This window comes from Pan paniscus, chromosome 16 (assembly GCF_029289425.2).
Source record: "Pan paniscus chromosome 16, NHGRI_mPanPan1-v2.0_pri, whole genome shotgun sequence".
Classification (NCBI taxonomy): Eukaryota; Metazoa; Chordata; class Mammalia; order Primates; family Hominidae; genus Pan; species Pan paniscus.
This window is the reverse complement of record NC_073265.2, coordinates 39710993-39738726: the sequence shown is the minus strand read 5'-3', so window position 1 is coordinate 39738726 and position 27734 is coordinate 39710993. Positions and strand designations below refer to the sequence as shown.

Genomic DNA, 27734 nt, shown 5'->3' with positions numbered 1-27734 from the left:
GCCCAGCCTTCATTATTCCTAAGGATAAAGATATTTTCCCCTTTCCTAATTTGACTTTTCTGGAGCTGAGTGGTAAGTACTATGGTTTGAAAGGTAAAATGGGTTCTTGATGTCAACATGAAATTATTCACGTACTGTAGCCCTACACCAAAATGCTTACTTATTCATAGGTTACCACCAGATTCACGTCAAATATTCCAAAATTCAGGTGTTGCCAATGTGATAGGATTAAGAGATGGGGCCTTTAAAGAGGTGATAAGGCCATGAGGGCTCCCCTCCCTGGTGAACAGGATTAGGTGCCGTTTAGGGCTTGACAGGACGAGTCTGTCCTCTTTCGCTTCCACCTTCTACCCTGTGAGGATGCAGCAAAAAAGCTCACCAGATGCCGGCACCTAGATGATGGCCTTCCCAGTCAAGAACTAAGAGAAAATAAATTTTCGTTCTTTACAAATTATCTAGTCTTAGGTATTTTGTTATAGCAGCAGAAAACTAATGGACTAAGACAGTAAATATGGTTAGATCATCCTTTTAGCATTATAATGCAAAAAGTATGACATGTATTTACCTGTTAATATCATCCTGATAACAGTTTCGGTTGAAATAATCAGCCAAATGTGGAGCGTTACATAGGCACTGCAATATTGAGTTCATATAACAAGTATTTCCTAAGTTACGAAGTCCAGTAAGAGCTGGTCCAGAACCTCCAAAAACAGGATTGAGGTTCCGAATCTGAGAAGCAGAAAGCCTTGAGATCTCAGCTTTAGGATAACATGTTGGCCTGAGGAAGAAAAAGGATACAAGATGTCTTAAAATGCTGAGCATATGAAATTAAGGTTCTATACTATAAATGGCAGCAAACTGTAGCGCCTGTACCACAGGCATCTTGTAAACAGTTAATATGTTAACTCATAAGATGCTGGGCCTTCCAGGACATTTAATATTTAGGTTAACATTAGTCATACGACTAAGGTCTCAGACCTTCCCATGAAACACATACCTTTAACCTCTTAATGTGGGTCATGGTTCTTAGAGACACCTTGAGATAGATAGATTATCTCACTTCTCATGAACTAGGAGCTCTAGTAGAGAAGGCTCTTTTAAACTCCTTTAAATGATCCCTGGAAGTTTGGCATTATCAAATGTTTGAACTCACCCAGAATGCCAAATGAGGAATAATAAAAAAATAAAAACAAAAACAAAAAAAACCATACCGTGGAGTAGATATCAAGGGAAGCAGAGGTTATTTGGGTACTATTACTTAAATTCTAGAGTGTGTTGACTATTCACGGATGGATACACAATTACAGTCAAAAAATACAGTTCCAGCTGGGCGCAATGGCTGTCTATAATCCCACCACTTTGGGAGGCCGAGGTGGGCAGATCACCTGAGGTCAGGAGTTTGAGACCAGCCTGGCCAACATGGTGAAACCCCGTCTCTACTAAAAATACAAAAAGTAGCTGGGCATGATAGTGGACGCCTATAGTCCCAGCTACTCAGGAGGCTGAGGCAGGAGAATCGCTTGAGGAGGCAGACGTTGCAGTGAACTGAGATCATGCCACTGCACTTCAGCCTGGGCAACAGGGTGAGATTCCGTCTCAAAAAAAAAAAAAAAAATTCCTTAGTTGCACTAATCACGTTTCAAAGTAGACACAAACCATACTGGACAGCACAGATACAGTACATTTCTATCACCACGGAAAGATCTGCTGGACAGTGCTGGGGCAGAGAATGCCTTCTAGACTTCTGTAATATGGTGTATTTGATTTATATGTGGAACTACTAGAACTGCTGAAGCATAAGGAAAATCTTAACTGATAGGTCTTTTTTCTTTTTTAATTAATCCTTAACGTTCTTCCACCCCTAAAAGTAATACTGAGAACAGATTAAACTATATTTCAATCAGCTCTTCTTTACCTGTACTCAGGTGCATGTACTCGTGTGCTTTTTCTGTTCAATATATAAAAAAATACACAAACAGCATACAGTCCTTAAAACATTATCAAATTAACACACTTAAGAATGATTCAAGAAGAAATTAAATCTCACTAGTTATTATAATGAACTCTAAAAGCTATAACAAGATTAATAGAATTTTTAAAAGCTCCTTCGAATAAGTCTGCACCTGGCAGGGTAAGTTCTCAGGAAGAAAAAATTTCAACTTTCTTAGGATGTGTTCAACTTACTTAGGATTAGGCTTAAAAGAGCCTAATTAAAATTCCTTAGCAAATACAAGTGTATAATAAATGGGAAAAAAAATCATTTATTTATACTTCCACCTATTGGCCCCCTCCTCCCAAAAAAGTAAAGATTAGAAGTGGTACACAGACTTAAATCATCTCCTCATAGCCCTATCAGTCATAAGCTAAGAGGATTCCAAAAGGGACGAAGCCAGAAGTATAGCTAAATGAAACTATTTTGGGAAACCTAACCTATTGGTCAATATTTGTAAACAGAATAGCAAAACTACAACGAAGGAAAAGGGAACAGAATAAGGATTAGAGGATGATATACTAAAGTGCTTGTTATTTTAATACTATAGGAAAACTTCGCTTACATTATTGGCTAAGGGGAAAAAAAGTTTGGAACTTGATTGCTGCAAGGCAAGCTCAATATTGCTGAAAATTATGGTCCTCAAAGGGAGATTCCGGGACCACAGGCGGTCTATGAAAAACGTGAGGGTACTCTGGCATGAAACTGTAAAACATAACAATGATTTTATATCTACATTAACACTTAAAATAATCCTCTCTGGTATATTAAGTGAGCACTTGGGAGAAAAACCAACAACATTTTCTCTATTCATTTGTTTTGTTCTCTGTGGTAAATAATAACGGCTGGTATAGCCATCCACAGAAATTTCCAACTCCCTGACACTAACATACTGATAGATTCAGAGTAGAAATTTTGAAATACAGCACATTATTTTAGTTCTAGGAGTTAAGATAAACATACTTGTTTTCCCGATTAACTGTTGGAGTTACTGTTGGCTTCCTCTTCTCTTCCTCTTGAATAGCCTGGGTTATATCTGGGGAGGAGTAGGAGCGCTTCAGTTTGGAAGGTTCCCTATCCCGCTCAGCAGGAATCTGTGGCTTGGCTTTATGAGTTGGAGGGGTGGAAGGAGGTGCAGATGAAGGAGCCATTTCCGGTGGGTACATATGAACAGTGTTGGTGGGTGAATGATAATAACGAAAGGTTCCAGTGATTGGGTCAAGAAACTTAGATGGAAAAGAAAAAAAAAAAAACAGGTCAAAAAACAAAAATAAGCATTATATAAACAAAGAAATCACTCCAAAGTATTCTGCTAAATTTACTTTTGGATTAAAATAATTCGAATAAAATGGTGATAAACTTCAAAAGAAATTTAGGTTTTAAAGTAATACACTATTTCTAAATGATAAATGCCAGAATGCTCATATATTGTAGCCAGCATCTCAGGTTGGGTATTGAGAAATCTCACCCTGTTATAATTAGGGGAATAAGCTATGTTCTCTATAATGGAGAAATGGAGTTGACTCTGCATTACAGAAGATGTAAAATAAACAAATAAAACATTTTTTAGGAACACAGTGGCTATTTTACTGCTAATTCTGACTTTTACCTTGGCCCAGCCTGAAGGCAGTCCTGGTACGATCCTCCCCATTTCTTCACTTCGTGCTCTTGTCAAAGGTTCTCGTTGAGCCTAATTAAAATAAAATTTAAAAAATTAAAAAAAATTTTTTTAAAAATCTGATTTTTCAATTAAATTTTGTCATATAAAAACTTAAGCTACTTGTACCAAAGAATCAAAAAACCTTGCCTTGGCTGCCCTTCATATTTTAAAAAACAGATTCAGAGATGAAAAAAATTATCTTTTTCTCAAAGTACAAATATTACTATACCAAGGTGTAGAGGAGTATGTCTAAGCCTGTAATGATAGCAGGTGGCAAGGTGGAGGTAGATGGCCTTCTGTGGTAGTTCACAGGGAGGAAGACAGTGGATCCAAGCAAATAAGAAAGGCCACATTTTTTTTTTTAATTTTGCATCTCAAGGTATTTTAGTCAAAATTTTTTTTTTAGTTTTCCACAGCAAACGATTACGTAAAATATAAACCTAATGTATTCTTTAGGACTAAGTGTGCCTTTTCTCTATATGCTAAGAGGTGTAAGTAGAGAATAGACGTTATAGTATCCTAGCAAATGAATATTCACAAGAAAGGCTACAAAATTTCATTATCTTGGCTTATTCTAAATCTACCTAAAGTCATCTTGCTCTCCTAACATTTCTTCTTCTATATTCATTCATCCCACAAAATACTGATGAAATGTTATATAAGTAAAAACAAGCCAATATATTGAGGCAACAAGCCAATATATTGAGGCATCAACCTCAATATAATTGAATGTGATACTTCCACTTCCTTTAAAAAATTAATAGAAAACAAAAACGCCTGATGAACCACCCATTTCTATTTTTATATTCTTCATGTCTTAAGATACATACATTCTAGGCCAGGCAGGGTGGCTCATGCCTGTAATCCAGCACTTTGCGAGGCCAAGGCAGGAGGATCTCTTGAGCCCAGGAGTTTTGAGATCGGCCTGGGCAACACAGACCCCGTCTCTATAAAAAAATTTTAAAAATTAGCCAGGTTTGGCCGGGCACAGTGGCTCACGCCTGTAATCCCAGCGCTTTGGGAGGCCGAGGCAGGTGGATCACCTGAGGTCAGGAGTTCGAGACCAGCCTGGGCAACATGGTGAAACCCCATCTCTACTAAAAAAAAAAAATCAAAAAATTAGCCAGCCATGGTGGTATGCACCTATAATTCCAGCTACTTGGGAGACTGTGGCAGGAGAATTGCTTGAACCTGGGAGGCGGAGGTTGCAGTGAGCTGAGTTTGTGTCACTGCACTCCCGCCTGGGTGGCAGAGCGAGACTCCATCTCCAAAAAAAAAAAAAAAAAAGCCAACCTTGATGGCATGCACCTGTGGTCCTAGCTACTCAGGAAGCCGAGGTGGGAGGATCGCTTGAGGCAACTGGTCAAGGCTTGAGCCCAGGTGGTCAGGTGAGCTATGATCATGCCACTGTACTCCTGCCTGGTGACAAATTCTGTTGAATACAAACATGTAATAAATAGAATATGTGTGCTGGAAAAAAATTCTGTCAAAATGAAGGCAAATGGCACAACTAAATATCCACATGCAAAAAGATGGATTTAAATCCTTACCACACTGTATATAAAAATTAACTTGAAATGGATCATAGATCTAAGCACCAAAACTGAAACCTTAAGAAGAAAACATCTTCATTACTTTATGACTTTGGGTCAGAAAAAATGTTCCTTAGATACAATACCAACAGCACAATCCACATGTGAAAAATATGGACAGAATGGACTTCCACAAAAACTTTTGTGCTTCAAGAAACTCCATCAAGAAAATGAAAAGATAAGCCACATATTGGGAGAAAATGTTTGCAAATGTCATTTAAAAAAATTTTAAAGATGGGGTTTCACTACATTGCCGAGGCTGTTCTTGAACCCTTGGCACAAATGATTCTCTTGCCTCACTCTCACAAGTAGCTGGGTCTGCAGGCTTGTGCCACCACACCTAGGCTTATACTTATACTGATTATGACCTTAGGGATTTTAAAAACACTGCCCTCAAGCATTTAGCACAGTGCTAGAGACACAGTAGTTGCTCAGCAAATACAGTAAGTTTTATTGAGCCTTCTTAATGCGTGAGAATTACTTTAAAATGCTATTTCATCAATACTTAGTTGTCTGTGGCATTTTACACAGAATGGGTGTAGAGTGGATCATACAGTATGAGATTTAAGACAGCCAGAAGATATATTGAGTACCCTTGCTTCCTGAAGGGCAGAGATGGGGCAAGATGGTGGGTGGCCAACAAAGACAACTTTTGTTTTCCTTTCAATGTTGCCAAAGACCTTGGCTGTAGCTGGTGTGAAGCCCTGCTTAGAATGTCAGGACCAGTGGGAGTAACTGCAAACCTCAATTTTCACTTTCTATTTTTTAGTCTTCACTTTGTGGTTCCAGTCATCTAATCCCTACTCTTTCTCTTTAAAAGGAACAGAAGGATGTCAGAAGAAGAGAAGGCATGTGTCTCTCTCTCTCTCTCTTCATTTTCTCTTATTGTTAACTCATTTTCAGCTCCTTTGGGTTTCACTTTTGGAGCACTGCTGTTTGACTAAGGCTTAAGTTCTTAATTTTTGTAAGGCTTACACATCTTAAGAAATTTTATTTTTCGTTCTTAGAAGAACTTTAATAAAACGTGTTTTTTTCTGTTTTTATTTTTCCATAGGTTATTGGGGTACAGGTGATATTTGGTTACATTAGTAAGTTTTTTTTTTTTCCCAGATGGAGTCTTGCTCTGTTGCCCAGGCTGGAGTGCAGTAGCGTGATCTAGGCTCACTGCAACCTCTGCCCCCTGGGTTCAAGTGGTTCTCCTGCCTCAGCCTCCCAAGTAGCTGGGACTACCGGCACACGCCACCACACCCGGCTACTTTTTGTTGAGACAGAACTTCATCATGTTGGCCAGGCTGGTCTCGAACTCCTGAACTCAAATGATCCTCCCACCTCAGCCTCCCAAAGTGTTGGGATTACAGGTGTGAACCACCGCACCCGGCCATTAGTAAGTTCTTTAGTGGTGATCTGTGAGATTTTAGTGCACCCATCACCTGAGCAGTATACACTGCACCCTATTTGTAGTCTTTTATCTCTTGCCCCCAAGTCCCCAAAGTCCATTGTATCATTCTTACACAACATGGTTTTAATGGGTTATGTGTTATGTTTAGTTAATCTTAGATCTAAACAAATAAATTATATACATTATTTGACTTCTGTAGTTAATGAACTTTTTTTGTATAAATATCAATGGGTTTGTTGTTGCTGTGGCTCTTTAACTGTTGCAGTCAAAAATAAGAAAACTGTGAATTCAGTCAGTCATTCTAGCCTTAATATATTTTATGTCATTTTTTCCCCTTTTGTTTGAGACAGGGTCTCACTCTTGTTGCCCAGGCTGGAATGCAGTAGCATGATCACGGCTCACTGTATCCTTGACCTTCCCAGGATCAGGTGATCCTCCCACCTCAGCCTCTCAACTAGCTGGGACTACAGGCAGGCGCCACCAAACCCAGCTAATTTTTTAATATTTTTTTCTAGAGACAGGGTTTTGCCATGTTGCCCAGGCTGGTCTTGAACTCCTGGGGCTCAAGCGATCCACCTGCCTCAGCCTCCCAAAGTGCTGGAATTACAGGCAGGAGCAACCATACCCTTTTCCCCCCACTTTCTGTGGAGAAATGGGGTCTTGCTATGTTGCCAAGGCTGGTCTCAGATTTTTTTAATGGCAAAATACAGCAGAATGACTTAACAAAAATTTAACATGTTAAATTCACATAGATTTAGATTGGATATGGAGTCAGTCCTCTGTATTCATCGGTTCTGCATCTGTGAATTCAACCATCCACAGATTGAAAATACTTGAAAAAAATAACTCTGGGTGTACTGAACATGTGCAGGCTTTTATTATTCCCTAAACAATACAGGATAACATCTACTTTCATAGCATTTACATTGTGTTAGGTATGTAATCTAGAGATGATTTAAAGTATATAGGAGGATGTGTATAGGTTATATGCAAACACTATACCATTTTATCTAAGGGACTTGAGCATCCTCAGATTTTGGTATGAGAGGGAGGTAGTGGAACCAGTCATCTACAGATACCAAGGGAAGACTGTATATATATCCCAGAGAAGGCAGATCTATGGAGACAGAGTAGACTCAGTGTTGCCTGGGCTTTAGGGTAGACTAAATTGGGCATGGGGTCATTTTGGTGTGATGGCAATGTTCTAAAATTGGATTGTATTAATGGTTTCACAACACTAAATTACTAAAAAAAAAAAAAAAAAAATCACTAAACTGCATGCTAAAAATGGGTGAATTGTATGGTATGCAAATTGTATCTCAAGCTCTGAAGGAAAAACAAAGGCAAAGATGCCTTTTTTTTTTTTTTTTTTTGAGATGGAGTCTCACTCTGTTGCCCAGGCTGGAGTGCAGTGGCCCGATCTCGACTCACTGCAAGCTCCGCCTCCCTGGTTCATGCCATTCTCCTGCCTCAGCCTCCCGAGTAGCTGGGACTACAGGTGCCTGCCACCACGCCCGGCTAATTTTTTTTTTTGTATTTTTAGTAGAGACGGCGTTTCACCATGTTAGTCAGGATGATCTCAATCTCCTGACCTCGTGATCTGCCTGCCTGGGATTACAAGCATGAGCCACCGCGCCCGGCAAAGATGTCTTATACAAAGCCTATGTATTTAAAAAATTGTGATGAAATACACATAACATAAAATTTACCATCTTAACCATTTTTAGGTGCACTGGTTAGTGATATTAAGTATATTGCTGTGCCAACAATCTCCAGAACTCTTTTCATCTTGTAAAACTGAAACTCTGTACCTACTGAACAATAACTCCCCATTTCCCCTTTCTCCAGCTCTGACAACCACCATTCTACTTTCTGTCTCTATACATTTGCCTAATTTACAAACCTCATAGAAATGGAATCATTCAGTATTTATCCTGAAACTGGCTTATTTCACTTACCAAATGACCTCAAGGTTCATCCATGTTGTAACGTGTCAGAATTTCTTTCCTTTTTAAGGCTGAATAATATTCCATTACATGTACATACCATATTTGTTTATGCATTCACCTGCTGATGGACATTTGGGTTGCTTCCATTTTTTGGCTATTATGAATAATACTCTAAGAACATGGGTGTACAAATACTTCTTGTTTGCAATTCTTTTGGGTATATACCCTGAAGTAGAATTGCTGGATCATATGGTAAGGCCTAAACATTTTTTACTTTCATAAAATAAACAGAATACGCTGTCACACTTTAAACAGGAAGACAAACTATTTCCTTTAGCATATAAATGGATTGATCATGCAAAAACAAGCAAAACACCAGCTACCAAAGATGGCAACGATCCCCTTACACTGTAGATCTCATGAAAAAAGATAGCAGTGTGGTAAGATAATCACATAGTTATAATCCATGTTTGGTTTTTTTTTCCAGTTTTTTCCTGCAATAAACTACTTACTTTATTTCTTTCGGTATCGTCTGTATCCTCTCTAAAAGTTCCTGTCCTTAGAATTCCACTTTCTGGTTGTCCTTTAATCTTAAATGGCTGTAAAATTATTAAAATTACAGAAGTGAAAGAAAACTTTAATTCTCCTCCCAACATAAAGCTACTAGCTAACACAACCGAATCTATGAGAATGAAAATGTAAAAGGAGAAAAAAAAGGCCTCTGAAAATTTTATTATATTTTACTGTCACATTCAAAATACTTAAAAAACTAAAGAACTCTGATGAATCAGTGAAGAAAAAAAAAAGATGAAAATCAAAGTGGACTGTGAAGCACTGGTTCACACTACATGGCCAAGTATAAAATGCTGATCATTAATGTATATTCACCATGACCTAATTTGAACATTATTCTTTTATTTAAATACTATTACGATTTTGGTTATCTTGAAAGGAGTTGTGCTTCAAAAAATTTGAAGTATTCAAGAGAAAGAAGAAATTAAGATACAGACCAATAGTAAAAAATGCAAAAATCTATATTCATATCTTCTTATAACATCACAGATTCTTTTTTTTTTTTTTGGAGACCGAGTTTCGCTCTGTCACCCAGGCTGGAGTGCAGTGGCACGATCTTGGCTCACTGCAACCTCTGCCTCATGGGTTCAAGTGATTCTCCTGCTTCAGCCTCCCGAGTAGCTGGGACTACAGGCGCCCGCCACCACACCTTGCTAATTTTTTGTAATTTTAGTGGAGACAGGGTTTTACCGTGTTAGCCAGGATCATCTTGATCTCCTGACCAAGTGATCTGCTTGTCTAGGCCTCCCAAACTGCTGGGATTATAGGCGTGGGCCAACGCGCCCGGCCTGTAGATTCTTTTTAAAAACTCATTTTTGTTTTATATCTTATTTTAAAATAACTCTACTAAAAACTTTTTAAAATTAGTGATAATTTTAACAAAATTTATTCTAGAATAAATTACATATTTCTCCTACTTTTAAAAGGAGCACACAAGGAATGCAATCTTAGATGTGTAGGAATATTTGGCACCTATATACTAACTGACTCCACAAATATGAATGATTTAAGTTCTAAAGACTGCATGCCTCTAGTATAGCAAGATGGAAAAGAAGTGGCCTTGGAATCTCACTGTCTATGTGATCTTAGGCAAATACTTAACCTCTAAACTTCAGTTTCACTTGTAAATTAAATACCTTATGGGGTTATCATTAGGGGTAAATAAGACAATGCAGTGAAAATACTTGGCATATAGTAGCTACTCAATGAATAATACTTAAATTGTATCTTGGAGTGCACATGTTTTGCTCCTCCTGTGAATAAAATTAGAGAGTTTTAGTACATGGGCTTCATATCCCCAATGTGGGGTGTTTAGAAGGTTTTTGGATGGAAGCTATCTTTTTTAATAGCAGAGGTTACCAGATAAGTGTTCCCTGGATAAGAGCAGCTTGACTATGAATTAATTTTGGTAACATGCCTGAATTGTGTTTGAGAAGTATAGAAATTGACATTCTGTAAAGATGGTATCCCGCCTTCCATTAGAAGTCATTTCCACACTATTAAAAATGTTTTTTCCATTTATACATATGTAAAAAGGACTATAACTGTTCTTGGTATTATAAACATATACTTGGTGTTCAAAAGGAAAAGGCATTGTTAATGACATAATGAAGAAAAAAAGAAAAGCATAGCATTATTAGAGATTGAAAAAGAATAACAAAAAAAGTCCCCTAAAATTACGGCTATCAATTTTGGGTGTGTAGCCAAGGGCAAAATTAATTGGGTTATTTGCCAATATTATTTGAATAGATAAAGCAAGAAACAAAATGACACCGATCTGACCAAAAAATCACTAGATGCAAAGATAAATGTTAGGCCATTTAGATGTCACTGATTTTGGATATATTCTAAACAGATATAAATTCTATCATACAAATATTAGCATCTAGTTTCCCCATACTGAGAAGGAGATTATATTTCACTCTAGTCTTTCCATGATCATACATCAAACATAAAAATGAAGAATGTAGCTATTTATCTCAATTATTTGAAATATATTGCACTTTATAGATGTAATATACAAAAAGCAATTTCATTCCCAACCAATCATTTCATAAATGTATGGCACTGGCCTCAAAGGAGAATAGATGAGCAAATGTGGATAGATCAGTACATTCTATCACCCCTGAAAAGACTATTTGAAATGCCTGCCCTTTTATGGAATGCCACTGGTGTTTTCACATTTTCATATACATTTTCTTTCACTTCGTTGGCAATTTGTACTGTTTCTGCTTACCTTGCCTGAACCTGAATCCCCTGTCACAGATGTATGGGGCACATCTCCTGTTGACTTTTTCTGTATTTCTGGGGTTGGACACCTTTTCCCCCTATCTTCTACAGATTTCTTGGCATCAGAAGTTTCATGTTCACTTTTACTTTGTCTTTTTACTCCTGTTATTTCTTTGCCCCTCTTTGCTGAGGTTTCTTTATCTTCTTTCTTGGCCTGTTCACTTTCTTTCTTCTCCATTTCTTCTCTTGCTTTTTGTTGCTTCTCTGTAATTTCATTTTCTTCAGCTTCTTGTTTCTTTTTGGCTTTTTGTTCTTGTTCTTCCTTCCTCAGTTTCTCTTTCTGTTCCTCTTGCTGCTTTTCCCGAAGTTCTTTTTCTTGTTTGTTTTTTTCCATTAGAAGAGCAGTTTCTGCATGAATACGAGCCTTTTCTTCATCTGTTAACATGAGAGTTGGAGAAAAAACTACTGGCTTGGTGGAACGATCAGGAATAACTTTTCCACTCTGAGGAGATTGTTGCTCATGGTTTGTACTTTCAGATTTTATTCTATGCTCTTCAGGCAATTTGACTGCTGGTTTTTTAGTACGATCAATCTAGAGCAACAAAACCAGAGCAAAACATTTTTGTCAAAAATCAGGAAATAACCTCAGTTCTTGAGATCAAGTTGTGATAAAAGAAGTGTCACTTTGTGGAGACAACATCTATCAGCACATCTATTTGTTAATTACTCAGTGTCAAGATTTCTCATAAAACAGAACTTGAATGGTAGATATTCAAACATCACTGGAACTTACATCCTCTTGATTCAACACTTTCAATTCTTCCTGAGTGTTTTGTATACAAAAGAGTTAAAAATGTCTTTATTCTAAAACATAAAACCTAGACCTGGGCATACTTAGACTTAAGTTCCACTTCCAGGTATCCAAATGCCTACCCAATATTTCCATCTGAGTGTCAACACATGTATCTCAAACCCCATATAGCCAAAACGGATTCACGATTCCCCCCACCCCGACAAACATGGTCCTAATCTCATGGATATAACCACTCTCACTCTCCCAATAGTTGCACAAATCAAAAACCTGAGTCCCATGATATGTTCTTCCCATAATCTTCTGCACGCTGTTAATTTTCCTCCTATATCTGTCCCTACATCTCTTCTACCACAGGCTAAGACCATGCCAACCTCCTATCTCACCAGGACTACAGCATAGCTTTCAACTAGTTGCCCATCTCTTCTCTTGCCCCCGCCCCCCAATCTGTTTCTCCACATTATAGCCAGAGGACTCATTTTAAAACAAATTTGATTTGCTACCCACTATGCTCTCAGTACACCTAAAATCTTTACCATAGCCTGTAATGCCCTGTATGGTCTTACATCTGCCTACCTCTCCAGTCATATGGCTGTGTATACCAGCTATACTTGCCTTAAAAAAAAAATTATTCCAAGATGCCATGCTCCTTCCCAACTTAGGTCTGTCAGCTGTTCATCTAGATAATGCCCACATTAGGTCTTGGCTTACACATCTCTCCCTCTGAAGAGTTCCCTGGTTCCTAGAACTAGCCAAGTCCCCTGATACATGCTCTTATAATACTTTATTCTTCTCTATCGGAATTCTGATCAAATAACTATAATTACTTATTTAAAATTTTTCTTCCCTCCTAGAATATAAGCTCTAAAAGGATAAAGACTGTGCCTGGCACAGTTAGTAACTATGTTACTGAGGGAACAAATGCAATCTTCCCTAAAAACTTTTACATGAGGTAAAATACTAACTAGTTTCCTTCAAGTTGTGTAATAAACTACCTAAGTTCCTGATTTAATGAGTTAAATGTTTATTACCTCAATTTAACAGCATATTAACACTAGAGAAGTGACCCTAACATCATTTCTTGAGAATACTGTGTACTGAAAGAAAAATAAAAACTTATAAGAACATGTGCCAATAACAATCTACATAGTGTTCTTACAAAACAAATTTATGTTTTTCTACTAGAAAATAAAAGAAGTTGCCAGGCGCAGTGACTCACGCCTGTAATACCAGCACTTTGGGAGGCCGAGCCGGATAGATCACTTGAGGCCAGGAGTTCGAGACCAGCCTGGGCAACATGGCAAAACCCCATCTCTACAAAAAAAATACAAAAATTAGCCGGGCGTGGTGGCATGTGCCTATAATCCCAGCTACTCAGGAGGCTGAGGTGGGAGGATTGCTTGAACCCAGGAAGTCGAGGCTGCAGTGAGCTGTGATCGCACCACTGCACTCCAGCCTGGGTGAGAGAGTGAGACCGTTTTCAAAAAAAAAAAAAAGAAAAGAAAAAGAAAACGAGGTTAGTGTAGAAAAAATATTTTTTTTCCTGTTCACTTCTCTTTCTGCCTCTTAAAAAAAATCCTTTGTCTTTTTTTCTGCATGTATTTGAGAATAAAGTAGGAAGAACCACTATGGGGATGAGGTTAACAATAAGAGGTGGAACAGAAACAAAAATAAATGTTGTTTCCATTTACATTTTGGTGGCTTGATCTATTTTTCCCTAATTTTAAAAGTATAGTTATGATCATGTTACTCTCAAGTTTAAAATTCTTTAATGGTTCCTTGTGCCTACAGGACAAAATTCAAATTTGATCCAAGTCTCTCTTGATGACTCTTGTCCATCCTTCTAATCTTATCTACTATCATAACTTCCTCTCTCCAACAGAGACTAGCGCCCACATATGCCAAAACTGTTCACTGGCCCCAGAGCATGCCCTATGCCTTTGGTCATACAATTTTCTACTTGTTTCTTCTATCCTCCAATCCTATTCTTAAAGCCCAGATAAAATACTGTCTCCTCCATGAAGACGTCCTTGATCTTCTCAGCTAGAATATTCTCCTTGCTCTGTGCTCCAGTGCCTTGTAGAGCAATTATGATATTCTGCCTTATGCTGTGGCTGATTTTATACAGATCTCTCCTTCTAAACATCAGAAGAACCCATCTCTTGTATATACAAACTTTCATGCTGTCTTATTTTTATTTTTATTTTTTTTTGAGACAGAGTCTCACTCTCACCCAGGCTGGAGTGCAGTGGCCTGATCTCGGCTCACTACAACTCTGCTTCCTGGGTTCATGTGATTCTCCTGCCTCAGCCTCCTGAGTAGCTGGGACTGCAGGCACGCACCACCACGCCTGGCTAATTTTGGTATTTTCAGTAGAGATGGGGTTTCACCATGTTGACCAGGCTGGTCTGGAACTCCTGACCTCAGGTGACCCACCTGCCTCCGCCTCCTAAAGTGTTGGGATTACAGGCACGAGCCATGGCACCCAGCCCTCATGCTGTTTTTTATATAGAAGATCTTCAAAATATGTCTGAAAATTGTACGTATCTCATAAAGTTATGTTGGGACACAAAAGGATTAGCGTTTAAATAGATTAAGTTGAAAGGAAATGCAATAACATAAGTTCTTTTTAGACTTTCCTAAATTCACCCTTTAAGAAAGGTTGTTTAATCACATCTATTTAGTCTGCAATTTATTCTGCAATACTAAAAGACCTTTAAAAAATGAAGAAATGAACCACTTCAGTTTATAACAAAAAATTACCAGATTTTCTATTCAATACCTGCTCCACAAATCAAACGTCATCCACTTTAAATGTGAAATACTGTTTTAAATATATCTGGGGAAAAAATTAAAAATGAATGCTAAAAAATGTTATTGGGAAATGCATGGAGGGGGAACATTAGTTAACCTTTCTTTAAATAAAGCCAAATGAAGGATATAAAAACTAAAATTTTTTATTTGTAATGTCTTGGTTATTTAAAAACTTTTACATGATTATTGTTAAACATGCCTGTTATTTGCGTGTCAAATTCTAAGGAAATGAAACTAAAGCATTGTTTTAAAACCAAAATACTGACATCACATACCTATCATATGTAAGCCAAGCTATTTATGAAAATACTATGGGTCAAATTATAATACAAAAAATCCCAAAAGGGCTATTCTAATTCACTGTGATAATGCAATCTTTCATTGGCATTGTTTGTAGCACATGGATCGCCAACTGGCTTGGAAACCCCTTAATTATCTACTCTAATATAGGCGTGGCGGTAATGCTGAATTATGATGAAAAATTTTTAAACAAAAAATTTATCAAAACATACAGATTGTTCTCATTGATACTTTTTTCTAAGATGTTAAAGGTTATATATTAAACTTCGTTTCTATACTATGTATTTAATTCTTTTTTTTTTTTTTTTTTTGAGACAGAGTCTTGCTGTCACCCAGGCTGGGGTGCAGTGGTGCAATCTCGACTCACTGCAACCTCCGCTTCCTGGGTTCAGACAATTCTCATGCCTCAGCCTCCCAAACAGCTGGATTTATAGGTACCCACCACCATGCCCAGCTAATTTTTGTATTATTAGTAGAGAGGGGGGTTTCACCATGTTGGCCAGGTTGGTCTCAAACTCCTGACCTCAGGTGATCTGCCCCTCTCAGCCTCCCAAAGTGCTGGGATTACAGGCGTGAGGCACTGTGCCCAGCTATACTATATATTTAATATTAAAACAAAAGCGAGAATAATGTTAAAATCAAGAACATACCTGTGGAACATTCTTTATACTAGGCACTGGCTGAATTATGGGTGAAACATCAGATTTAGAAGCAGCAACTGGTTCAACTGGAGTTGATATATTCAGTGGTCCCATTCTCTCATTTTGATCACTTATCAATTCTATATTTTCATCTACTTCTATAGATGCAGGTGGCGTCTGGGCAGCAGGTTTAGAAGGAATTGATTCTTCCAATGAGGGATAAGTAAAATCCACTAAAATTCCAAAAATAAAAATGTTTTTTAGAATAGCAAACCCCATACACAGTACTTACATTTCTCATGCATGTTAATGCAGTAATTAAATGTAAACTAAGTGAAAAAACAATTACAACAGTCTTAAAGAAAATGTGAACTTCCAGGCTTATATTTTTATGCCTGAAAACAAACTGCTCTCTAATAGGACAAATACACACACAACCAAGAATGTTACCGGGAAAACAATTTTAAACCATATTTTACCAAAGCAATTTTAAACAAAAATTTTCACATACATACATGAGATAGACACCTCTTCATTCTGGCGTCGTGGGGGTGGAGTGACCTTAGCATTTGTTGTATACTGGGGATAACAAAGGAGCCAGTTTTCATAGCCTCCCTCTAAAACCAAAGGCTCATTGCGCAGGACAGTTTTACTTTCCCACTATAAATAAGGAAATCATATTTTAAATAGGGCAGCAATCTTTCAACAGCTAAAAACACAACAAACCTAAATTTTAAAGTTGTTCCCTTAAGGACAAAATTTATCTTCTAAATAATGACAAAATGAGAACTGAATTCAAAATTCAACATTAAATGAAACGGTTATATAGGTGAGGTTTTAAAAACCATACAAATAATCAATGATCTTAGAAGAAAAATTAGAAAATAAATTACTAAATATAAAACAAAAATGACCCATAACCTCACCACCCCAATACCACTTTACATTCTGGAGTTTACTCTTATAGAGAGTTTTCAATAAAACCTTTATGATGTTGCTTTTCTATGAACATCTTTCATCAATATAGAGCTATATCATCATTTGCAATGCTAGGTAATATTCGACTACTGGTTGACTGATTGACAAGGTCTCGCTCTATCACCCAAGTTGGAATGCAACGGCATAATCACGACTCACTGCAGCCTTGACCTCTTGGGCTCTATTGATCCTCCCACCTCAGCCTTCCCAGTAGCTGGGACTACAAGCACGCGCCAACATGGCCAGCTAATTTTTGTACTTTTCGTGAGCTGGGGTTTCGCCATGTTGCCCTGGCTGGTCTCGAATTCCTGGGCTTAAGTGATCGACCTGGCTCAGCCCAAAGTGCTGGGATTTATAGGCGTGAGCTGCTGCACATGGCCTATTCTACTTTATACACAGACCCCAAAACTGAGTCAATCGTTTGAACATTTGGGTTTTTTCCCCATTTAATTATAAGCAATGCTGAAATAAACACAAAAGATCCTTATACATGCACATACCTAGTCACCTCCTTAAGGAAAACTCCCAGAAAGGGAGTTGCTTAAGCTAAGGTACACGAACATTTTAAGGTTTTCAATATATTGCTAATCTTAGAAATGATCACTTAAAAATATATATAAATATATTGGTCGGGCACGGTGGCTCATGCCTGTAATCCCAGCACTTTGGAAGGCCAAGGTGGGAGGATCACCTGAGGTCAGGAGTTCGAGACCAGCCCGACCAACACAGTGAAACCCCGTCTCTACTAAACATACAAAAATTAGCCAGGCGTGGTGGCAGGCGCCTATAATCCCAGCTACTTGGGAGGCTGAGGCAAGAGAATCGCTTGAACCTGAGAGGCGGAGGTTGCAGTGAGCCAAGATAGCGCCACTGCACTCCAGCCTGGGGGATAAGAGTGAGACTTCATCTCGAAAAATAAATAAGTAAATAAATATATATATATATGTGTGTGTATATATATGTGTGTGTATATATATGTATATATATATGTATTTCTTTAGGATAATTACCTAGGAGTAGAATTGCTGGTTTAATATGATGCCCAGTTGCCCTTCAGAAAGGCTATACCAATTTATACACTTAACCAACAGGATATGAGAATGCCCATTATACATCTTTATAATTTTTACAAAACTGATGAACATAAAATGGTATCTTGTTTTAATGAGCATTTCTTTATTGGTGAAGTTGGACATTTTTTCATTTATTTACTATGGATTTATATTGTTCTATGACTTAACTATTTAATAATTGTATCCTTTGCCCCTTTTTCTATAGTTATTTGCAATTTTTTTAGTAAACAGTGAATGTACTCTGAATATTAGGGAAAACAGGTCTTTGTCATATATATTGCAAACATTTTTCCTGATTTTTACTTTATGTTTTTGTTTTTTAAACATAGTTAAATGTCTTTTGAGATGGAGTTTCGTTCTTTTGCCCAGGCTGGAGTGAAGTGGCGCGATCTCGGCTCATTGCAACCTCTGCCCACTGGGTTCCAGCAATTCTCCTGCCTCAGCCTCCTCAGTACCTGGGATCACAGGCGCCCGCCATCATGCCCGGCAAATTTTTGTAATTTTAGTAGAGATGGGGTTTCACCATGTTGGCCAGGCTGGTCTCCAACTTCTGACCTCAAGTGATCCACCTGCCTCAGCCTCCCAAAGTGCTGGGATCACAGGTGTGAGCCACCGCGGCCAGCCATAAACACAGTCTTCATTTTCCTTTATGACATCTTGATTTGACATCAAGGTACTAAAAAATACCAATGCTTTCTCCTAATAGTTTGCTGTTTCAATCTATACATTTATATCTTCTATTCATTTGAGATGTAGTTTGGTCTAAGAAATAAGGTAGGGATCCATTCTCTTTTATTTACTGGCTGGGCAGTTGTCCCCAAACCATTCATTTCAATCCATCTTTTCCTCATTGATTTATGTCACCTTTATCATACACTAATCATTCACATATCTTAGTTTGAACTTTATGAAACTGCCAAACTGCCATTTGTAGGTCAATGCCAGTTGAATACTGGCAGTTTCATATAATTGTCCCATACTTAGGTATATTTCTGGGTTCCCTATGTCATAGCATGAATTGTTCTAAGGCTTTTAAGACCTACTTTCTGAAGGGCAATCAACTGACCCTCCTACCAGCAGAATGAGTTTTCTTCTCACCACATGCTCACCAGCATTCAGTGCTATCATTGTTAATAATTTAACAAATTGACTGGGTGTGGTGGCTCACACCTGTAATACCAGCACTGTGGGAGGCTGAGGCAGGAGATTGTTTGAGCCCAGGAGTTTTGAGACCAGCCTGGGCAACATAGTGAAATCTCATCTCTACAAAAATAAAATAAAATAAAATTAGCTAGGATGGTGACGCACGCCTCAGCTACTCAGGAGGCTGAGTTGGGAGGACTACCTGAGCACAGGATGTCAAGGCTGCAGTGAGCTGAGAAGGCACCACTGCACTTTGGCCTGGGCAACAGAGTAAGATATGTCTTCAAAAAACAGTAAGTAAAAAATTAGCTGGGCATGATGGTGGGCGCCTGTAATCCCAGCTACTTGGAAAGGATGAGGCAGGAGAATTGCTTGAACCTGGGAGGCAGAGGTTGCAGTGGGCCAAGATTGCACCACTGCACTCCAGCCTGGGTGACAGAGTGAGACTCCATCTCGAAATAAATAAAATTAAATTAAAATTTAAAAAATATATATATACTTAGATGCCCAACACAGTGGTGCACGCCTGTAATCCCAACACTTTGGGTGGCCAAGGTGGGAGGAATGCTTGAGGCCAGGAGTTTGAGACTAGCCTGGGCAACATAGCAATACCTTGTCTCTACTAGAAAATTTTAAAAAATTAGCCAGGCATGGTGCGTACCTGTAGTCCCAGCTACTCAGGAGGCTGAGGCAGTAGGATCACTTGAGCCAGGAGTTCAAGGCTGCAGTGAGCTATGATTGTGCCACTGCACTCAAGTCTAGGTGACTGAGAAAAACCTTGTCTCTTAAAAAAATAAAAATTAAAATTAAAACAAATAAATTTAAAAAATATATAGTTAGGCCTATGATGGTTATGTCTGTACTGAGCATGTACAGACTTTTTTCTTGTCACTATTCTCCAAACAATATGGTATAACAACTATTTACAAAGCACTTACTTTTTATTAGTTATTATAAGGAATCTACAGAAGATTTAAATTATATGAGAGAATATGTGTAGTTTATATGCAAATACTATACCATTTTATGTAAGAAACTTGAATATCCATGGATTTTGTTATTTGTGGGGGGTCCTAGCATCAATCCCCCACAAATACTGAGGACAACCGTATTATTTTTTAAACCTTTGTTAACTTGATCAGTGAAAATGGCACTCGTTTTAATGTGCATTTATCTGATACTAGTAAAGTTGCCATTTTTATGGTTACGTCCACTTGCATTTCACTTTCTGTTCATGGCTATCTGTGCCCACGACTTATTTTACTATTTTATCTTAAGTATTTTTCTTATTTGTAGAAGCTCTTTGGATTTTAGGTATTTTAAACCACTGCCATATGTGTTGTAAATATTTCTGCCTGTCTTCTGCCTTGTAATCTTTTTTTGTGTGTGTGTAAGACAGAGTTCCGCTCTTGTTGCCCAGGCTGGAGTGCAATGGTGTGATCTTGGCTGACCGCAACCTCCACCTCCCGGGTTCAATCGATTCTCCTACCTCAGCCTTCTGAGTAGCTGGGATTACAGGTGCACACCACCATGCCCGACTAATTTTTTGTTTTTAGCAGAGACGAGGTTTCTCCATGTTGGTCAAGCTGGTCTTGAACTCCTGACCTCAGGTGATCTGCCCGCCTCAGCTTCCCAAAGTGTTGGGATTACAGGCATGAGCCACCACGCCTGGCCCTGCCTTGCAATCTTTTTTTTTTTTTTTTTTTTCCAGACAGAGTCTCGCTCTGTCTCCCAGGCTGGAGTGCAGTGGTGTGATCTCTGCTCACTGCAAATTCTGCCTCCCGGGTTCCTGCCATTCTCCTGCCTCAGCCTCCCGAGTAGCTGGGACTACAGGCCCCCGCCACTGCGCCCGGCTAATTTTTTCGTATTTTTTAGTAGAGATGGGGTTTCACTGTGTTAGCCAGGATGGTCTCGATCTCCTGACCTCGTGATCCACCCACCTCAGCCTCCCAAAGTGCTGGGATTACAGGCGTGAGCCACCGCGCCTGGCCATCTTGTAATCTTATAAGATCTTTTCCCACCTAAGTTTTAATTTTACCACACCCAGCCAAAACAAATCTTTTAAACCTGAATTTATAAAAAATTCTACAATCAAAGCATGATGGGCTGGGCGCAGCTGCTCAAGCCTGTAATCCCAGCACTCTGGGATGCCAAGGCAGGTGGATCACCTGAGGTCAGGAGTTCGAGACCAGCCTGGCCAACATGGTGAAACCCCCTCTCTTCTAAAAATACAAAAATTAGCCTGGTGTGGTGGCTCACGCCTGCAGTCCCAGCTACTCAGGAGGCTGAGGCAGGAGAATCGCTTGAACCTGGGACGCGGAGGTTGCAGTGAGCTGAGATCACGCCACTGTACTCTAGCTTGGGCAACAGAGTGAGACTCAGTCTCAAAAAAAAAAAAAGGCATGATGAATCTTTTAGTATTTAAGATAACAACTAATTAACATGCCTTTCTAACAACCAGAGATGCCCTGCAATTACAATAAACTAACAATGAAACTTGCATACCTTGAAAAGTGCATCTTTCAGACTCCGGAGAGTTGTTCCAATCTGTAAATCTTTGGCAGAACTAAACCAGTCAAGAAGTACCACATACTCCACATTCCCCCTCTTCTTCCATGTGTCTTTAGAATCATCTGGCAGGTGTGCTTCAATCCAACTAGCAGTGACTCTGAAATGTATTAATATTTAAATTGGGGCAAAAGTCAACAAGAGGTCCTAATATACTAACAGAAGACACTCGGTTTTGTTCCACAGTCTTTACCACACCATAGCAAATTTTAAGTAGATTCCTTTCTAAGGTGAGGTTATATATTAAGATATTAAACAGCCTAACATGTTTAACCCCTTCACTACTGTATAATATTGGAACACAGTTTTAGTAGTTATTAGAGACTAAAAGAAGACTGAATTCTTTTCATTCTGACCTTTTAAAAAAAGTCAAGGGGGGAGCAAAACTGAAAACAGAGAAAATTATCTGAGCTCCTCTTTCAGCCAAATATAAACTGGGGAATCACCTGGGTAATATTATTCATATTTCAGTTCTCTTATACCTATATAATTAATAGTCCACCATATACCAGGATGTTTATTCAACAAACACATATAGCATTTACCATGTGCCAGATACTGTTCTAAATGCTTTATTCTCATTGAACTCATTGAGTCTTCACAACAATCCTGTAAGATGAACATTATTATTTCTATTTTGGGGAAACTGAGGCATGAACAGATTAAGTGACTCGCTCAAGGTAAGTGGAGCCAGAATTAAAATTCAGGCAATCTGGCTCATGTACATGTTCTTTGCTATGCTGCCTCTTAAAACCGTCAACTGTGAATAACACCAACTCTCCATTAAAGCACAATGTTCACATCATCGTTTGCTCACATAAAAGCTAAAGTCCGGCTGGGCATGGTGGCTCATGCCTGTAATCCCAGCACTTTGGGAGGCTGAGGCGGGTGGATCACCTGAGGTCAGGAGTTCAAGACCAGCCTGGCCAACATGGTAAAACCCCATCTCTACTAAATACAAAAATTAGCCGGGCATGGTGGCAGGCGCCTGTAATCCCAGCTACTGAGGAGGCGAGGAGGCTGAGGCAGAATTGCTTGAACCTGGGAGGCGGAGGCTGCACTGAGCCAAGATCATGCCACTGCACTCCAGCCTGGGCAACAAAGCAAGACTCTGTCTCAAAAAAAAAAAAAAAAAAAAAGCTAAAGTCCTCACAATGGCCTGCCACAGACATACACCCTCAAGCCTCAATGTCCTCATCTCTAACTACTGGCCCCCTTCACTCGCTCCAGCCACTGGCTTGTTATTCCTGGTTCATCCAGGCATGCTCTTCCCTAAGGGCCTCTGCTCTTGCTTTATCCCTGTCTGGAATCTGCTTCCCTCAGATAGCTGCATCACTCATTTCCCTTATTTCTTCAAGATTTGCTAATAACTTCTCTGTGAGGCCTTTCTAAACACACACACATGCACAGGCACACATGACATTCCCATTTCCAAGGCACTCAACATAAGACAAACTAAACATTTCAAGCTTTTATTGTACGTCTTACCTATCTCACCTCTCTGTTAAAAGCTCCAAAGACAATTTTTTGTTTGTTCAATGGCTTAGCCCAGCACTTAGAACACAGTAACCCAGCCCACAGAAAGTGTTCAGTGAATATTGGTTTAATCAGCTGGACGCGGTGGCTCACACCTGTAATCCCAGCCCTTTGGGAGGCCAAGGCTGGCTGATCCCCTGAGGTCAGGAGTTCGAGACCAGCCTGGCCAACATGGCGAAACCCTGTCTCTAATTAAAAATACAAAAATTAGCTGGAAGTGGTGGTGCATGACTGGAGTCCCAGCTACTCAGGAGGCTGAGGCAGGAGAATAGCTTGAACCTTGGAGGTGGAGGTTGCAGTGAGCTGAGATCATGCCACTGCACTCCAGCCTGGGTGAAGAGTGAGACTCTGTCTCAAAAAAAAAAAAAAAAAATTGGATTTAATAATTGAATGAGTGAATAATACAGATTTACACCTCTGGGTAAGGAGCTCCATATTATTCTTAGCAAAGCACTTAGTATATAGTGGCATTTCAATATTTAACTGACGATACTGGCAAGCTGGGCCGGACTGGTACAACTTTTATCCACAAGTAAAACCAAATAAGATCATTTTAATTTTGAAATCCAGTTCCTATATAATAATGTTGGTTACTGTATCTTCCAGGAAGTAAAGAAGTAGAAGAAATATAAAATATTGTCTACTAATATCCTCTCCTGATGTACACAGATCAGAAGGATGCTTGGTCAACAAAGAAGGAAAAAAAATAAAATGTGATATTCTTAAAGACTATTTCCAACCCTAGGGGTATATTTACCTAAATACTGTTTTCAGGATTAGTATTCTACAGAAAACACTTTGGGAAACAACAGTATCAGCCAACATTTCTCAAACTTCTGTCTTTTATGTACCATCTTCACAATCTGCTCCAACTCTGCTCTACTTGTCTTTTATTAAATTTAATTTAATTAAAAATAATTTTTTACTTAAATAAATTTCATAGGAAATTGTATAGCCCTAAATACATGAAAAAACGAAATCATATCCAATAAGTAAAAGGTATGTCTGAAGATAAATAAAATATTTAAGTAAATTGCACTATATTCACACAACAGAACATCATATGGCAATGAGAATGAACAAACTACAACTACACACAATAACAAAGATGACTGTCACAAACACAGGTTGGGTATAGAAGACAGATATAAAAGACTACATATTATAAATTCCATTTATATAAAGTACAAAAGCAGACAAAAAGAATATATTCTGTTAGAAACTGGTGGTTTCCTTGGGCAGTGGGATACGGGTAGTAACTTACAGGGGGTATATCGGGTTCAGGGGGGATGATAACATTGTTTCTTGGTCTGGATGCTAATTAAGTGGGTGCATTCAGTTAATGAAAATTCATTGGGCTAGACACTTAAGACAGGAGTACTTCGGTATATATACTATAATGTATTAAAAGTTAAGAATATGGGAGCTAAACGGTAAGAACTTATGAACACAAAGAAGGAAACAACAGACACTGGGGTCTACTTGAGGGGGGAGTGTAAGAGGAGGGAGAGGAGCAGAAAAGATAACTATTGGGTACTGAGCTTAATACCTCGGTGATAAAATATGTATGTACAACAAACCCCCGTGAAAACGTTTACCTATGTAACAAACCTTCACATGTACCACCAAACCTAAAATAAAAGTTTAAAAAAGAAATAGGCTGGGCACCGTGGCTCACACCTGTAATCCCAGCACTTTGGGAAGCCGATGCCGGTGGATCACTTGAGGCCAGGAGTTCAAGACCAGCCTGGCCAACATAGTGAAACCCTGTGTCTACTAAAAATACAAAAATTAGCCGGGTGTGGTGGCGCACACCTGTAATCCCAGCCACTTGGGAGGCTGAGACATGAGACATGAGGATCAATTGAACCCAGAAGGCAGAGGTTGCAGTGAGCCAAGATTGTACAACTGCACTCCAGCCTGAGCAACACAGCAAGACCCTGTCTCAAAAAAAAAAAAAAAAAAAAAAAAAAAGGCCAGGTACAGTGGCTCACACCTGTAATCCCAGCACTTTGGGAGGCCAAGGCAGGTGGATCATTTGAGGTCAGGAGTTCGAGACCAGCCTGGCCAACATGGTGAAACCCAGTGTCTAGTAAAAATTAAAAAATTAGCTGGGCAAGGTGACACACGCCTGTAATCCCAGCTACTCAGGGGGCTGAGGCAGAAGGAATCTCTTGAACCCGGGAGGTGGAGGCTGCAGTTGGCCGAGATCACACCATTGCACTCCAGCCTGGGCGACAGAGCAAGACTCTGTCTCAAAAATAAATTAATAAAAATAAATTAAATTAAAATTTAAAAAATTAAAATAAATACAATAAAATAAAAAGCTTAAAATTTTAAGAACAGATAGGCCAGGTGCAATGGCTCACATCTATAATCCCAGCACTCTGGGAGGCTACGGTGGGAGGATTGTTTGAGCCCAGGAGTTTGAGAGCTGTCTGGGCAATGTGGCAAAACCCCGTCTCTACAAAACAATACAAAAATCAGCTGGGCATGGTGGCATGTGCCTGTAGTCCCAGCTACCCAGGAGGCTGAGGTGAGAGGATCATCTAAACCCAGGAGGTCAAGGCTGCGGTGAGCTGTAATCATGCCACTGCACTCCAACCCAGGCACAGAGTGAGACCCTGTCTCAAAAATAAATAAATAAAAATAGATAATGAAAAAATACAGTAATCACTATCAGCTAGTTGTAGGTACTGTAACCTACAGAAAGCTCTGAGACCTGTTCCCTTCAGTTAAGAGAGATAAGCAAGTATTTAAAAGATATACTAGCACCAAACTGAAACTCCTTTAAACTAACTCAAAAGGACTGTAACATAAATTAAAAGAGAATAATTTTCTCAGTATGCATTTCATTGTTCTTTAATCTTCAACCTAAAATCATCTTGAGTTTCATAGTAGTCCAAATCTCACATTTTGGGAAACTTCCATGTAAACTCAGTAATAACGACCACGAGCTCTCTATTAATACAGATTAGACTACCCAAAGACTAATTATAACTTCGTCTGTTCAAATCCTGGGAATATATTCACATGTTTAATTAGACTGAGCACTCTAATATATATTTTTTTAACAACCAGTAATCAATTTATTAAAATAGTTGACTTAAGCATCTCCAATGGTGACTTCCACCTCAACTCCTGGCTCAGTACTGATGGAAGTAATCTGCTTAACAATCTCAGAAAGGATGTGCAAGTCAATGAGTTGTTTGTGGATTCTCATCTGGAAATGATCCCATGTCTTAGAACCGTCACCAAAAGGAGTTTTTCTTGTAGCGATTCTCAAAGTCTTAGTAGGCATTTGAACTGGTCCTTTCACTTTGAGATTCTTTTTCTTTGCTCCTCTGATCAAGTCAGCACACACCTTCTCCAGGGATTTTATGCTGTGGCTCATAGAGAGTGATTCGAATTCAGTGAATTGCTATCTCCGGCTCCATGGGTGTTTTTCCAGCATCTTTAAAAGCCACGGCTGCTGTGCGGCTTCCTGACCGACCGGTTCCTCTGCGAGAGCAACAGCAGTACAGCAGGAGCAGGAGCGGGCTGACCACAGCTCAGCACTACCTTCAACAGCGTCTTCCTCAAAGAGCTCTAATTTTTTTTTTTTTTGAGACAGAGTCTCCCTCTGTAGCCCAGGCTGGAGTGCAGTGCCGTGATCTCGGCTCACTGCAACCTCCGCCTCCTGGGTTCATGCCACTCTCCTGCCTCAGCCTCCCGAGTAGCTGGGATTATAGGCATGCGCCACCTCACCTGGCTGAAGTATTTTTAGTAAAGATGGGGTTTCACCATGTTGGCCAGGCTGGTCTGGAACTCCTGACCTCAAGTGATCCGCCTGCCTTGGCTTCCCCAAGTGCTGGGATTACAGGTGTGAGCCACTGTGCCCGGCCTAAGAGCTCTAATTTTTAAATAGCTTATTTACAAAGCACTCTATGCTTCAGGTCGAACATTTATCAAGCATCTGCAATATGCCAAGAACTATATAATTTTATTACCTAATTTTAAAAATATATAATTTTAAACCAAGACCAAGAGAGGTAATAGGATCTACATAAGAATGCTCAAAATAGTCAAAATAGCCCTTTATCTGGAGGTTTAGCTCTGCCACTATGCCATGATTTCCAATATACAATATACCCATGCAAGTCACTTTAAATTATTTCATAGGTTAAAGGCCTTCTTACCAAAAAAGAAAGAAAAAAATTTAAATTAAGTCCTTACTCGTGCCAGGACCTGTGCTAAAGTGTGTGTGTGTATATAATGTTTCTCATTTAAATCTCCTGAAACCTCTGTAAGATATGTTCTACTATTATCCCCATTTTACAGATGGAAACCTGAGCTTAGAAATGTTAGGTCACTACCTAGTAATAATGCAACTAGTAAGTGACAGTTATTTGAATAGAGTCTGGCATCAGAGACTATACTCTTTTAACTTAAGCACACACAAAGTATTTGTGTAGCGTGTATCACAGAAAACATAGGGA

At 39.0% G+C, this 27734-nt stretch overlaps 1 protein-coding gene and 1 pseudogene across 9 annotated transcripts in view; both read right to left on the bottom strand.

Annotated features, from left to right (window-relative positions):
- Nucleotides 1-27734, bottom strand: part of USP8 (ubiquitin specific peptidase 8) — a 76946-nt gene that overhangs the window by 7552 nt on the left and 41660 nt on the right. For 5 of the 9 annotated variants that reach the window (XM_024925692.4, XM_024925689.4, XM_024925691.4 and 2 more), the window contains 8 exons: nucleotides 21658-21820; nucleotides 16474-16618; nucleotides 15968-16191; nucleotides 11400-11984; nucleotides 9103-9189; nucleotides 3600-3680; nucleotides 2954-3216; nucleotides 566-778 (listed from right to left, as the gene is read on the bottom strand). In XM_024925692.4, the coding sequence (XP_024781460.1) occupies nucleotides 566-778; nucleotides 2954-3216; nucleotides 3600-3680; nucleotides 9103-9189; nucleotides 11400-11984; nucleotides 15968-16191; nucleotides 16474-16618; nucleotides 21658-21820 (1761 nt within the window). The remainder of the gene's footprint in view (nucleotides 1-565; nucleotides 779-2953; nucleotides 3217-3599; nucleotides 3681-9102; nucleotides 9190-11399; nucleotides 11985-15967; nucleotides 16192-16473; nucleotides 16619-21657; nucleotides 21821-27734) is intronic. The other 4 variants (XM_055098942.2, XM_055098941.2, XM_034938745.3 and 1 more) reach the window with 1 other exon arrangement.
- LOC106633827 (small ribosomal subunit protein uS10-like) lies at nucleotides 21848-26807 on the bottom strand (annotated as a pseudogene).